At 58.2% G+C, this 13,013-nt stretch overlaps 1 protein-coding gene across 20 annotated transcripts in view; it reads right to left on the bottom strand.

The window, feature by feature from the left end:
- LOC115849110 (ADP-ribosylation factor 2) overlaps nucleotides 1–13,013 on the bottom strand; it is a 199,279-nt gene that overhangs the window by 1,515 nt on the left and 184,751 nt on the right. For 8 of the 20 annotated variants that reach the window (XR_009560231.1, XR_009560230.1, XR_009560236.1 and 5 more), the window contains one exon: nucleotides 12,497–12,513. Coding sequence is in view for 10 of the 20 variants with exons in the window: in XM_060290060.1 (XP_060146043.1) it covers nucleotides 306–347; nucleotides 535–670; nucleotides 894–1,030; nucleotides 1,244–1,316; nucleotides 3,675–3,735; nucleotides 4,029–4,182; nucleotides 4,390–4,510; nucleotides 5,294–5,400; nucleotides 12,428–12,513 (917 nt within the window). In the remaining 10 variants the exon portion in view is untranslated. Of the gene's footprint in view, nucleotides 1–305; nucleotides 348–534; nucleotides 671–893; nucleotides 1,031–1,243; nucleotides 1,317–3,674; nucleotides 3,736–4,028; nucleotides 4,183–4,389; nucleotides 4,511–5,293; nucleotides 5,401–12,427; nucleotides 12,514–13,013 lie in introns of those variants that run through there. The other 12 variants (XM_060290060.1, XM_060290059.2, XM_060290058.1 and 9 more) reach the window with 6 other exon arrangements.

Here is a 13,013-nt window from a genome sequence, read left to right on the forward strand (position 1 = left end):
ACCTTTCTCAAAGCCACCCAAAGGTGTCATATGGCCTTTGCCGTGAAGAATCTCTACCCTCAACCCATACACACCTCCTGCCCTCAACCTACATACACCCCTTGTCCCGGGGCTCCGCTTCCTGGTTTTCAACAGCCCATTTCACAGACTCATGGATGAGACTGGAGCCCCGGCTTCTGGCTCCCACACCTACTGCCTATGAGAGCAAAGAAGTGGGCTTGCCACCTCGGGCAGGAGGAGGCTACGGACAGTCTGGTCCCAGCAGGCCTCCTGCCGTCCCGAGTCCTGGGGCCCCAGGTCCTTACCTCGCTGTTGAGGAAGCAGTAGAACACAGACACGAAGAAACCCTGGCGTGGAGGGAGAAGGTGGGTCAAGGCACGGGGGCAGGTGCGGCCCCATCCAGCTTCGGGGCTGACCCCTTTCTGTCCCCAGCCTCCCACTCCTCCAGGCCCCTGCCTGGAAGAGTTCCCACCCGAAGAGGTGCAGGGGGCAGTCAGGGCTGGAGCGAGGGGCTGGGGTGGGGGACGGCTGTACCTGGAAGGATTCCAGGAAGGAGTTGAAGTAGATGAAGACGACCCGGGAGACCTCGTCCTCCCCGGGGTTCACGAAGAACAGCATGTACGTGATGCCCAGGAGGGGTAGCAGCACCAGGGTGGCCTTCACAGCCTTCCTGGGGTGGGGCAGGTAGGGGGGGAGGCCCAGAGTCACAGCCCACCCGGGAGGGGCCTGGGGCCTCTGGCTTGGTGAGAAGGACCGGGTCTGGGGGAGGGCTGTAGCAGCTCCCCAAGGGGAGCTGGGGTTTCAGGAGGGACTCTCAGGCCTGGGGGGACATCCCAGGCCCGAGGCTGGGATCTCTGAAGCGCCCCACGGGTGGGGGTGGCGGGTCGGGTTACCTGTACTGGATGGTCTCAGACGTGGTGGATGCCCGGAGTTTGGTCATGAGGATGCGGACGATGTTGAAAAGGAAGATGAAATTGATCTGTAATTTGACACACGGTGGGATGGCCTGGGCATGGGTGTGTGCAAGATGCTGGAGGGAAGGTGGGGGACAGGGCAGGGATTCAGCTGTCCCAGGTCCGCTCTCTGCCCCCTTGCTGCTCTCCCTCTACCTTCATGAGCCCTTATATATTCCTGGCCCTCTGCCCGCCACTTCTAGGTAGAGGGATCCTTTTAGTCCACTGTAAGCCTTGCTTGCCCCTCCCCACTGAGCCCCTCTCTCCTGTCCCCCTACCCAAGTTCTTACCAGCAGGACCAAGATCATGGGGCCCTGGTAGATGTAGTCCGTGTACACCCCAGGCCTTTTGCCAAACCAGCACCTAGAGGGCCACAGAGGTGAGAGGAGAGGGTCACCTGGGTCCAGTTCAGTGGCATGAGGGAGGAACAGGGCTTGGTCAGGCCAGGACTGGAGCCAAAACCCAGGATCTGGGTGCCCCAATTCCAACCCCAGCAGAAGGTCAAGATAGCTTTCCATCTGCAGAATGGATAGCGTCCTTTGAGATGTAAAGCTGGAAGCAGGCACTGTGGCAGGGAGGGGGATTGGGGAAAAGACCACTGAATAGAACGGGCATGGGTCCAACACACACTGCTCGCCTCAGTCCCCACTGTGTCTCTGGTGCATGCCCACGAGGGGGGCCTTGCCCTGTACATGTCATGCAGTGACGCTCAGTAGCTAACAATCTCTGAATTTGTTTAATGGCAGCCTGAACGACCCAGAGGCAGAGACTCTACAGGTTCCACCTGTCGTGAGAGGCAGACTTGCTTTTCGTCTTCTTGAGCTTCCCTCCAGCAAGATCTAGGGAGCTCGGGGTGTGGGTTGGGATGAGGCACATAGGAAGTCCCATGTCCTTGTGCAGAAACGATGGACCCTCGGGCATGCAGATCCGCAGTACTTAGATCTCAGCTTGCTTCCATAAACAATAAACTGAGTTTTTTTTTTTTTTTTTTGCGGTACGCGGGCCTCTCACTGCTGTGGCCTCTCCCGCTGCGAAGCACAGGCTCCGGACGCGCAGGCTCAGCGGCCACGGCTCACGGGCACAGCCGCTCCGCGGCATGTGGGATCTTCCCAGACCGGGGCACGAACCCGCGTCCCCTGCATCGGCAGGCAGACTCTCAACCACTGAGCCACCAGGGAAGCCCTAAACTGAGATTTTTATGTGAAACCTCTTGACTTTTTCAAAGTTTGGAAGCAATTCAAGTTTTCAAAAAACACGAGGCAGACCAAACGCAAGCTGTCCTGGGGCCAGGTCCAGTCCTTGGCCCCAGAGCCTGCAGTCTCTCTCAGGTCTCACACCTGGATCCCTTCTGCTGCAGTGTCAGAATCTTACCACAAGGTGGAGCTCCAGAGACGCTCAGACCAACCTTCCTCTGTGCTCAGCCACCCTTTTTGCTCCAAGATGCGCCCAGACGCACACACTGCGCAGCTTTTGGAAACCTGTTCTTCCTTCCCTGTACTCACCTTCACACCTGCAGGCACAGGCTCCATCGCCCAGGATTTACAATGCTCCTGTTCTGAGACCCTGGCCTCCATTCTGGAATCACTGCCAAGCCCTCAGTCCTGCTTGTCAGCTGCCCCCCCACTCCCAGTTCAGGTCCCCATACCACCGGCTGTGCAAATGCAGAGAGCGCCAGCCAGGCTGGGCCGGAGTCAGGAGGGATCACCTCGATCCTTCCTAAACGTGAATATAATTTTCCAGGCTCCTTGTCAGGGGTGGAGAGGAATAGCCATGGTGATGGAGGCCGCCTGGAACCCCGGCCAGACAGTGGGTTCCTGAGGCCACTTTGGCAAAGAAGATCCTGGCACCTCCCCTGGCCATCTATGTCCACTTTTTCTGCCTCTCTTTTTCAGTGGTTCTCAATCTTAGCTTCATATTAGAATCACCTGGGCAGGTTTAAAAAATCCTGGTGCCCAGGCCACACTCCAGACCAATAACATCCAACTCTCTGGAGGTCAGACCTGGGCATCGGTACTTTTTAAAGCTTCCTGCGTGATTCTAACCCAAGCCAAGGCTGAGAACCACTGCAGCGGACGTGCAGTTTTCAGGGGTGATTGGGAACACCTACTTCCATTTAAGAACAGCCCCTCAGGACTTTAGAGCTGGAAGGAGTCTGAGATTGTCTGGATCAGTTCCTATTAAATCAATGGAATCGTTTGTTAGAACAAGTCTTTATTAATAGAAAACATTTATATGACATTTACTATGTGCCAGACTCTATTCTAAATGCTTAACATATATTAACTCATGTCATCCTCACACTTTGAGGGAGGCACTATTATGAGGATGCCCATTTTACAGATGAGGAAACTGAGGCACACTGTAGTAACTAGCCCAAGGTCATAAAGCTACTTAATGATGGGAGCCACAGTTCAGAACCTGGGTGGCTGGGCTCCAGGGACTGCCAGTAACCTTTAGGTTGTTCTGCCTGTGGTGAAAGCCCGAGACAGACAAAAGAGCCTGGACCTGCCCGTCCAGCCCCACCTCAGGCAGAACACTGTTAGGGAGACTCGGTTTGAATCTGACCTCCAGCACCCTCCCTATGTGGATGAAGAAACTGTGGCCCTGACAGGGAAGGTGACATGGCTGAAGGTCCCTGAGGAGCATCAGGCAGAGCGGGGCTGGAAGCCTGGATCTCGGGGCTCAGGGGGCCCTGAGGACAGTGAAGAAGAGGTGACTTACTTCTCATTGTCGTAGTACAGCTTCCCAATGGCCCAGGCCACGATGATGGGGAAAGGCACACCTGGGGGAGAGACCGGCTGTCACAGGGCCTGTCGGTGGAGTCTGGGGGATGCAGGCCTGGAAGACCCCAGCGCAGCCCAGGGCCTAGAGGCGGGCAGGGCCTCCCCAGGTACTCACTGGCCTACCATGCCTCCTTTAAGATGTTCCCATCGTCCCTGCCCCCCAGGTAGCGGCGGAGGGCTGTGTGCACACCCCACCACCCTAACCTGGCCTCAGTCTCAGGCCCTCAGCCGGCCGGTCTGAGTGTGGGTGGGGAGAGGACGGCGGGTCAGGGCGGGGGGCTGGCCCGCTCACCCCAGCCGATGCAGATGAACATCCACTTGCGCAGCCGGTCGGTGGAGTAAGTCAGCACGATGGCTGTGTGCAGGTAGCAGCCCTCGCCAAACATCCAGAAGAAGTTGGTCACGTGGAAGTAGTTGTAGGCGGCTGTCACCAGCCTGCACCAGCCCTGCCGCCCGCGCCATCAGAGGTGACGGTTAACCAGGGAGGGGGGATGGGAGGGAGCAGCCTGGGGCCTCCTCCCGGCAGGATGGGGCACCCCCCAGGGTCCACTCCTGTGCTGTGGGCTCCAAGGCCTGGCTCTGGTCCCTCCTCTGCAAAGGCAGCCCCACCCAGACCCCTCCCCTGACCCTGGGCCTGCCCCTCCAGGACACACCACGTTGCTCTGGTGGACTTCCGGGCTCATGGTGAGCTGGACCACGAACCACGTGGCATTCCGCAGGATGAAGGCCGAGATGAGGTTCCAGTGGATGGTGTTTCTCAGGCACCGGATGCTCCTGTGGGCGGCAGGGGAGGGTGGGCGACAGGCGGAAGAGGAGGAGAGAGGAGATGACGGCTAGGTCACCAGCGTCACTCCAGCCCAGATGCATGAATGCGGAAACCGAGGCTCCGAGCGGGGCGGGCTGACTAAGTCACACTGGGAGGCGGCAGCGGCGGCTCTCCTGACGTCCCACAGGCCCCTTCCTAACTGTGGCCCACCCAGACCTAAGCTCCGGGGCAGAGCCTGCCACATGGCCAATGCTGCAGGGACCAGGGGCTGCTGGCTGCTAGGGACGCCCCTTCTCCCATGAGCACTCTTCCCTCCCTGTAGCTCCAAGTTTGAGGCTCAGAAAACATAAAAGGCCTGCAGCACTAGGCCTCCCTCCCAGCTTTCAGCCCTGATGCTCAGCCCCTGCTGGCAGCCCCCATTCCTGGCACAGACCTGGCTGGCACCGCCACCTGCATCCTTGGCAGTTGTGCTGGGCCCAGGCAGCTTCAAACCCAAAGTGGGCTCCACCTTCCTGGTCTCCCAAATGGGTGCAGCCCGGCCTGGGTGTGGGTGACACAGGTGAGCCTGGGCTTTGGCCATCCCCCTCCCCTCTGCAGTCACTGGGCAGGGTTGCAGAAGTGACCCTGCCAGAGGTTCCAAGGGACCTGGGACATCTATATCTGTCACCTGCTCCCACTGAGGTGAGGGAGCTGGACTCCTCCAGCCCACCGCTGCCTCCTGTATCTTACTTCTCCCCGCTGCTCAAGGCTTGGGGGGGGGGTGGCGGGGGACAGTGCCAGGGTCTCCTCACCTGAGCCGCAGAAATAGGACAAAGGCCACCAGGAGGGCTACCAGGGAGATGCAGTGGCCCAGGTAGTTGATGATGACGGCAACGTGGTAGTGTACTTTGCTCTTCTTCTGAGGCAGAAGAGAGGGGCAGAGGTGAGGCTCCTTCACAGCTGTGCCCCTGTGCCCACTGGATGTGCCGGGACAGCCCACCCCCACAGGTGCCTGGGACAAAGTGGACCATGATAACAATAGTTGTCCCTTCCGGAGCCCCTGCTATGCGTGAGGTGTTGTCCTAGAGCAGTGCCGTCCAATCTGAGTCTATGTCTGTCTGTCTGTCCCCCAATCCCATGCTCTGTGCACTGCTCCGTGCTGTGGGAAAATTGTCAGTTAACTTGAATCTCCACATCACATAGGGTTCCCCACCCTGTGCGCACAAACACGCATGCACGGCTCACGGATGTTCTCTCACGTTCACGTTTCCATTCAGTCCCAACACCAGGTGGCCCTTGTGGTGCAGACCAACCCTCTAGGACTTCTCTCCTCCTCCCGTTTCTGAGTTGAGCCACCATGCTCTCCATCACCCCTAAATCCCTCCCTGCAGTTGAGGCCCGCTCCTCTCAGCGAGGAGGGGGAAGGGCCGTTGCCGTGGGTTAGCGTCCACAGAACCATTAGAAACCATAAACAACCTCTCTAGGCTCTCTGACTTGCTTCCCGGGTCCCACCCCTGGCCCAGGGGGGTCTGCTTGAAGTCAGTGGGGTCCTCTCCCAGGACTAAAACAAAGTTCCCAATGTTATTACTTAATTCATTTCATACACTGATGGAAGCTGGGAAACGCGGCAGGCCCCTTTCCAATTAAAGTTCGCTCCATGAGTGTGGAAGCCCTCCCGCTTACAGAGTATTTTCTTTCCTTTTTTTTTTCTTTTTGGCCGCGCTGCGCGGCTTGCAGGATCTTAGTTCCTCGACCAGGGATTGAACCCGGGCCCTCGGTAGTGATGAAAGCTAGGAGTCCTAACCACTGGACCGCCAGGGAATTCCCTACAGAGTATTTTCCTATCTGTTATCTTCTCAAACCCTCAAGGCAACACTGGGGGAAGAGCCAGTAGGGGGTCTGTACCTTATTTTGCAGAAAAACAGGCCCCAAAGTACGCGGACTCGTTCAAGGTCACTCAGCTTCAAACCACCTCTCACCTTCATGTGCAGATTGACAAGATGCTGAGGCAGAAGACGGGTCCCGACCCCATGATGGTGGACTGGGGTCTCCAGGGCCCAGCTCTCTGCAGACTCCTGACCCCGTGAGAGCAAAGGCCCCCTTCACCCTTTTGTAGGTCCCAAGAGGGCAGGGGCTAAAGAGCCAGAGGGTGGCACACGGTGGAGCGCTGGGAACTGTGTGTCGAGTGCAGGAAGGAAAAATGGATGTTGGAAAGGCACTGGCTTTTGCGAGGGGAGGGTCCCTGGTAACCCCTGCCTCCCTCACCCTTTCCAGGTTCTGGGGTGGGGCACGGGCATGATGATGCCCGGAAACTGGCAAGTATTGAGAACAAGATAAGCTCGCAGGAGACTTTGTGCACCCTTTCAGAGCCACCGGAGCTCCTGGCTCTCCGTGGACCCTCCTGTCGGAATTACAGAATCCACGGGCATCAGAACTGGTCCCAAGGGATCAAGTCCAGCCCTACCCATCTTCCAGATGAGGAAACTGAGGCCTAAACTCACCCACCCAAGGACAAGAGGTGCACCTCTGAAGCAGGACACCTAACAGGCATCTGAGAAGGGGTGAGGCCCTCGCTCCCCTGCTCTCCCAGCCCCTGCTCTCCCCCTTCTGAAGGGGTATCCTCACCGAAGAAGCTCTGAGGCCCAGGCAGCTCTGTTCTAGGGGCTGGTTTTCCTGGAAGAAGCTTTCAGGAACATGACAGGAAATCACATTAGCAGCTCAGGCTCTGGAGCGCTGAGACCCAGCGAGGTGTAAATGGCAGTGGGGAGAGAGGGCGGGAGGGGCAGAGGGTATTCATTGCCATCAAATAAACGCGGGGGGCGGCGGGGTAGCATCTCTGAGTGCCTGGCGGTAGATGCCAAGTCCAGAGACTCCAGCAGATATGCACACATCCCGCCTGTCTGGAACTGACATTTAATTTCCTCTTATTAAATTTTCCACAAATCCATGCTGCGAAGCCCCTGGGTAATGGCAGAGTCTGTGGAGCCCAGAACGGTGTGACGCCCCAGCTTCACACACAGGCCCAGGTGGGCAAGATGAGCAGAGTGTGCAGGGAGGCCCTTCACTGCTCCCCACAGCAGGCCGAGCCGGGGTCCTCTGGTCTGGGGTGGCATGAGTCATTTATTAAGCACCGACTGTATGCCGGGCACTGCGCCAGGGGCTTTACAGACATCACTGCTTTTCTTTCTCACAACTGCCCTCTGAGAGTGTCCTTCTGTCCCCGTTTCTCCAGGTGAAGGGGCTGCATAATCGGCCCAGCATCGGCATCCAGGTCTGCGTGGCCTTAAAGACCCTCCTTCCTCTGTTCCCGCGGTGCATTTCTTGGGGGATAAGCAAGGACCGAGAACAGAAGCACTGTCTTCGTCCTGGGCCCAGAGTTCTCAGGGAGCTTCTACGGGGAGGTGGGGGGCTCATGAGGGGTTTTCTCCACTGAGGCTGAGCGGGGAGAATTGGGCCGAACCATGCAGGGGACCACGTTTGCCTGACTCCTTGAGCTGCAGGGCCCAGGCTGGCTCCCAGCCCTGCTTCTCAGCTGCCACATCAGCCTGATGCAAGGCAGCTGGGGGGTTACGGTGCCGCAAGAGCCTGAGAAGACTGCTGGAGAGGTGGCAGTGCCATCCCGAGATGACCGGCATCACCAGGAGAGATGGCCAGTCACCCGCAAGAGGCGGTCAGTGATACCCTGAGGGGTGTTCAACGATACCCGGAAAGAACAGCCGGCAACATCCTAAGAGACACCCAGTGACACCCTGAGAGACAGTCGGTGACCTCCTGAGAGAAAGCCACCGTTAACTGCAAAAGCAGCTGGGACGCCTGAAGGTCACATGGACACAGCCAGTCCCTGGGGACCTGACCAGCACTCTGTCCTTGTCCAGTCTGGAGACCAGAGACTGGCAGGTAAGTACCCTGAAGAGGGTGGCGCAGTGTGGCACTGGGCAGAAGCCACTCCTCTGCACCCTCACGGACCAGAATCCAATAAGTATTTCTGACCAGACTCTCTGCAGGCACACCTGGTCCCAAGTGGTGGCAGTGTCAGACCTGTCCTGATGCCTTTTCAGGATGGCATGATGGGTTCTCCCCGCCTGGTCCCCACTGCCCCAGCCTCTCTCCCACCCCCATCCACCCCGTTTTGAGGCTCTCCCTCTCCACCTGGGTTTCCTGAGCTACTCCCTCACCCCACCCTGGGCACTCCAGCCCCTTGCTTCCCCAAAGTGTGGTCCCCAGACCAGCAACGTCAGCATCACCTAGGAGCTTGCAGGAATCTTAAGAAATGCAGAACCTCAAGCCCCACCCCAGATCCACTGAGTCAGAATCTTCATTTTAGCAAGAAGTCCAGATGATTCCTAAGCATTCCAGAAGCCCTGGTCGAACCAACGCCCTCTGCGAGCAGTGAACGCCGGCCCACGAGCCCACACCCCCAGAGCCCCTTTTATGTCCCATCAAAGTGTGTGCCCTCCCAGGATGTGCCGGAGGCCAGGGCTCTCCGAGCTCAGCAGAGTGTAGGGGAGGGAAGCAGAGTGTGTGCAAGTGTCAAGGGAGCGGTGGGGGGACGGGAGAGCTGTCTGGGGCAGTTTGGGGTGTCTCTGCAGTGGAGGGAGACAAGTGTGTGTGTGGGGAGGGTGCAGGCTGGTGCCGGGGTGGGGGTCACTGCAGGGGCTGGGCCATGCATGGAGCAAGCTCCCCGGCTGGGGGCCTGTCCCCTGCTGGTGATGGCTGTGGGCAGGTCTCCTCCCTGGCCTGGCCTCTGGGCGCCCTCACAAGTCTCATTTCACAGGCAGTGGTTCTGCGAATCCATTATCTGCAGCTCCTGGGGCGCTGATGCTTAATTAGGGCTGAGTCCGGGCCCAGAGCTGAGAAATCGGCTGCTCGGTTAATTGGCGACATTCCTCTTGCTCTTTCCCAGTAGTTCCAGGAGGGGACGGGGAGTCTTGGGAATGGGGAGGGGTCTGGCGAGGCTGGGGGCTGGCAGAAGGGGATGGCATTTTCACTAATTAAATTAACTGATTACCCAGAGTGCTAGGCAAAGTGGCCAGCGGGGGCTGCCGGGGAAAGGGTGGGCGGGGCAGCCCGGGTGGGGGTGAGCGCTGCAACCAGACGAACGGGGGTGCCCGTGACCCCATCGGGGGTGACCGATGGTTGGTGACCCCCCCAACCATCCCCCCTCCCTGGTGAACACAACAGCCTCCCCTGAGCTCAGGTGATGAGGCCGAGGGGTGGCGAATAGATGGAGCGCCCTCTACAGGCCAAGACGCAGGCGGACACCGCCCTCCCTCCCCCAGGAGGCAGACTGAACGGCTCTCCGGCCTTTTACAGACGAGGAAGCTGAGACTTAGTGAGGCTGAGCTACCTGCCCAGGGTCACACAGCACATGTGCTGGAACCAGAATCCAAACCCCTCCAAAGCCGGTGCTGTTCCCGTTACACTGCCTAAGAGGGGCCTGATGAGAAGCTGGTGCCCCCTAATCCGCCTTCTCCCCCCAACCCGCTGGTGGAGAGAGGGAGAGACCCCAGTCCAGGCAGAAGGGGTGGGAGCTGCAGAGTGGAGAAGGGCCTCTGCCCCTGATTCTTTGAAGGGTGTTGGGGGCAAGGGGGGCTGCTGAGTGTCCCCCGTCAGCCAACTAGAAGGAAGGGGCTTAAATTAGAGCAGGAGAGATTTGGGGGCCTGTGAATGTCCTCTGACGTTCAGGAGGCGCCAATGCAGGGAGGGAGATTGAAGGCAGCTGTGACGTCTCCAGCTTGGTGATGTCCAAGAAGGGGACAGACGGCCGCTTCTCTGGGGTGGGGGAGGGGTGTCTGTCCTAAGGCAGGAGGCTGGAGACCTGACCTCCCCTTGGAGACACACGGTCAGCCTCAGGCCCTGCAGACCCAGCAGGATGATCAAAGCGCAGGGTGGGGTGCGACGGAGGGGCTGCAGGCTTCTTGCCTTAGCTGTGCTCCCCGACACTGTCCCTCTCTGGGCGTGAACTGCGGTCCTAAGAGCTGCAGACAACACTGACCCGCCTTTCCCATCCCCCTGCCTCCTCTACTGTGTGCTAGGTAAGGAGTTGCCCACCCGAGCCCTACCCGAGCCCATCTCTTCTGGTTTGACTACGTTTCCCAACATGGGAACCTTACTTCCTTCCTCCCCAGCCCTGGACTTCTGGGGTTGGCTCACCATGTAGATGCTTAGCAACCTGGGGGCTATCTTTGCTCAGGTCAGGTCACTGGGGAGCTGGGCCAACCCACCCGGCCTGGGGTGGACCATACGGCCTGGCCTGTGTGACATTAGATGCCAGGAAGCCTCTCGCCCTGCATCCCAAGTAACTCTTTCGTCTGCCAAAGCAGAACTACTAAAGAGCGTGTCATTCTTTTGGGCTAAGCACTGCCCTACCTTTGCAGCTTCTACAAGGAGACAGCAGAGCCCCAGTATCTCAGTGATGTGAGGCCAGGCAGCCTGGGGGAGCGGCTAACCCAGGCATGTGTGGGGTGGGGGGGGATGGGCAGAGTGCTAGGTGGGGAGAGCTGTTCTCCCACCATCAACCTCACTGCACGCCAAGTCCCTGGTTCTGGGCAAAGGGAGCCGCCTCCAAAGCCCCGGGGTCCAGGCTCTGCCTCACGCTGGCTGTGTTACTTTGTGTGAGTCACTCCCCCTTTATGGGCCTCAGTCTCCCTCGCTGTAAGGTGAATGGGTTACCCTAGATCGGAGTTTCTCACTTTTTCCCCATCACCCCTCCCCCACACTCCCCCCTGCACTTGTTAAAAATACAGATTCCCAGGTTGTCCTTGGAGAGTTTATCGGATGTTGGGTGCAGCCCTGTATTTGAACAAGCGCGCGGGATGATTCTTATCCCCAGGCAGATCGAGATGGGATGGAGGGTCTCCAAGGTCCCTTCCAGGTTAGATCTTTTAGGCACTGGAATTCTTGGAACTGCCTAGACCAGCCCCTCTCTCCCACGCCCCAGCAGCCTGGGGCCCTTGGACAACTGAGGGCATCTCCCATCTGCCCTTTCCTTTCTGCTCACTCCTTCTTCCCTCTCCATGACTCCCACCTTCCTCAGCACCCGCCAAAGGGGTGGGTGGAGATGTCGGGGAGGAGACAAGGGGGACGGAGGTGGCAGCAACACAGAACGACAGATATGCCCATGCGTCTGCCAAACATCACCGTTATTCACTGCGGCACTGTTTGTCATAAGCAAAGATGAGAATAAAGACTGGTTAACTAAGCTATGGAACATCTGTACAATGTGATATTATGCAAATGTAAAATAGAAGAACGAAGATGCTCTTTACGTACTGATACGGAACAATCGCCAAGACGGACGATTATATGAAAAAAGCAAGGTGTTGAACGAAGTGTATAATAGGCAACGTTTGGGTGAAAAACAAAAAAGAATATATATACATAATTGCTTGCCTATGCAGAGACTGCCTCTGGAAGAACTCTTTTAAGAAACTGGCAAAATGGTGACCTCTGGCGTGGGAGCCCAGTGGCTGGGACAGGGCTGGGAGCGAGATTATTTTGTTTTCCCATTTGTACCTGTTGAATTTTGTATTGCGTCTAAGCAACGTCTTTCTCAAAAACATTTAAATATTTGAAAGGCTCTTCAAGGGCTTTTTCCAGCTCCATGGCTCCTCCCACCCACATCCCGGATTCGAACGCAGGACCCTGGCTGGACCTGGATGTGTCACTCCAGTGGGTGGGGTGTAAACGGATGAGAACCGGTCCCAGTGAGCTAGGAAGGAGGGAGGGAGGGAGGGAGACTCAACTCACCGCTGTCAGAGCCTGCCCGCTGCCCTCTGGCCTCACCCTCCCTTGAGGATGCCCACTCACGGGCTGGCCTAGTTCTGGCTCCCCAGTTGGCTTCTCTCAGCCTCTGGCTCTCCCATCCGACTGGCTGGTAGCAGGCACAGAGCCGTGCTGGGGGCCCAGGCCCAGCCCTCAACAGGGTAGCTGGCTCGGAGCCTCACCTCCTCGCTAAGGATCTCCTGGCATTCTGAGTAGTTCACGCGGGCGGCCCAGGTGCCATTGGCCAGGCACTCCCGGTAGCCGTTGTCTGGAAAAAGAAGAGAGTCAAAGTGACCCGTGGCTCCTCTCCCAAAGAGTAACTGAGCATCTGTCCGTCCATTCGACTGTCCATCTAACCGTCCTTCTGGGCCAGCACAGGAGCCGGCTTGCTGGGGGGCTCTGGGGTGAAGCTGGGGGGCTCTGGGGTGAAGCTGGGGGGAGGAGCTTTCTTACTACCTCCACCTTCCTGCCTCTTTCTGCCCACTGGCCCCCCACAGAGGTACAGTGGTGACCCCAATGCGTGCCCACGGGGCCATGGCTCTGCCCACCCAGGCTGGCACAATCATGCCCATGGGACTGGCCCACGGGCAGAGGCCTGACCAGCTCACCGGGCCGTTTCCTGCTTCCTTGCAAGCCCTTATGTGGGGCAGATTACAGTGGGCACCCTTCTGAGAAATCTCCCATTTTGGGGTCTCACAGGGTAGCAGTGTCTCACGGGGGTGGGGATCACAGGGCAGCTGTTAGGGAAGGTCCCCAGGGTGGCATTTC

The sequence above is a fragment of the Globicephala melas genome, chromosome 20 (assembly GCF_963455315.2).
Source record: "Globicephala melas chromosome 20, mGloMel1.2, whole genome shotgun sequence".
NCBI classification, from domain to species: domain Eukaryota; kingdom Metazoa; phylum Chordata; class Mammalia; order Artiodactyla; family Delphinidae; genus Globicephala; species Globicephala melas.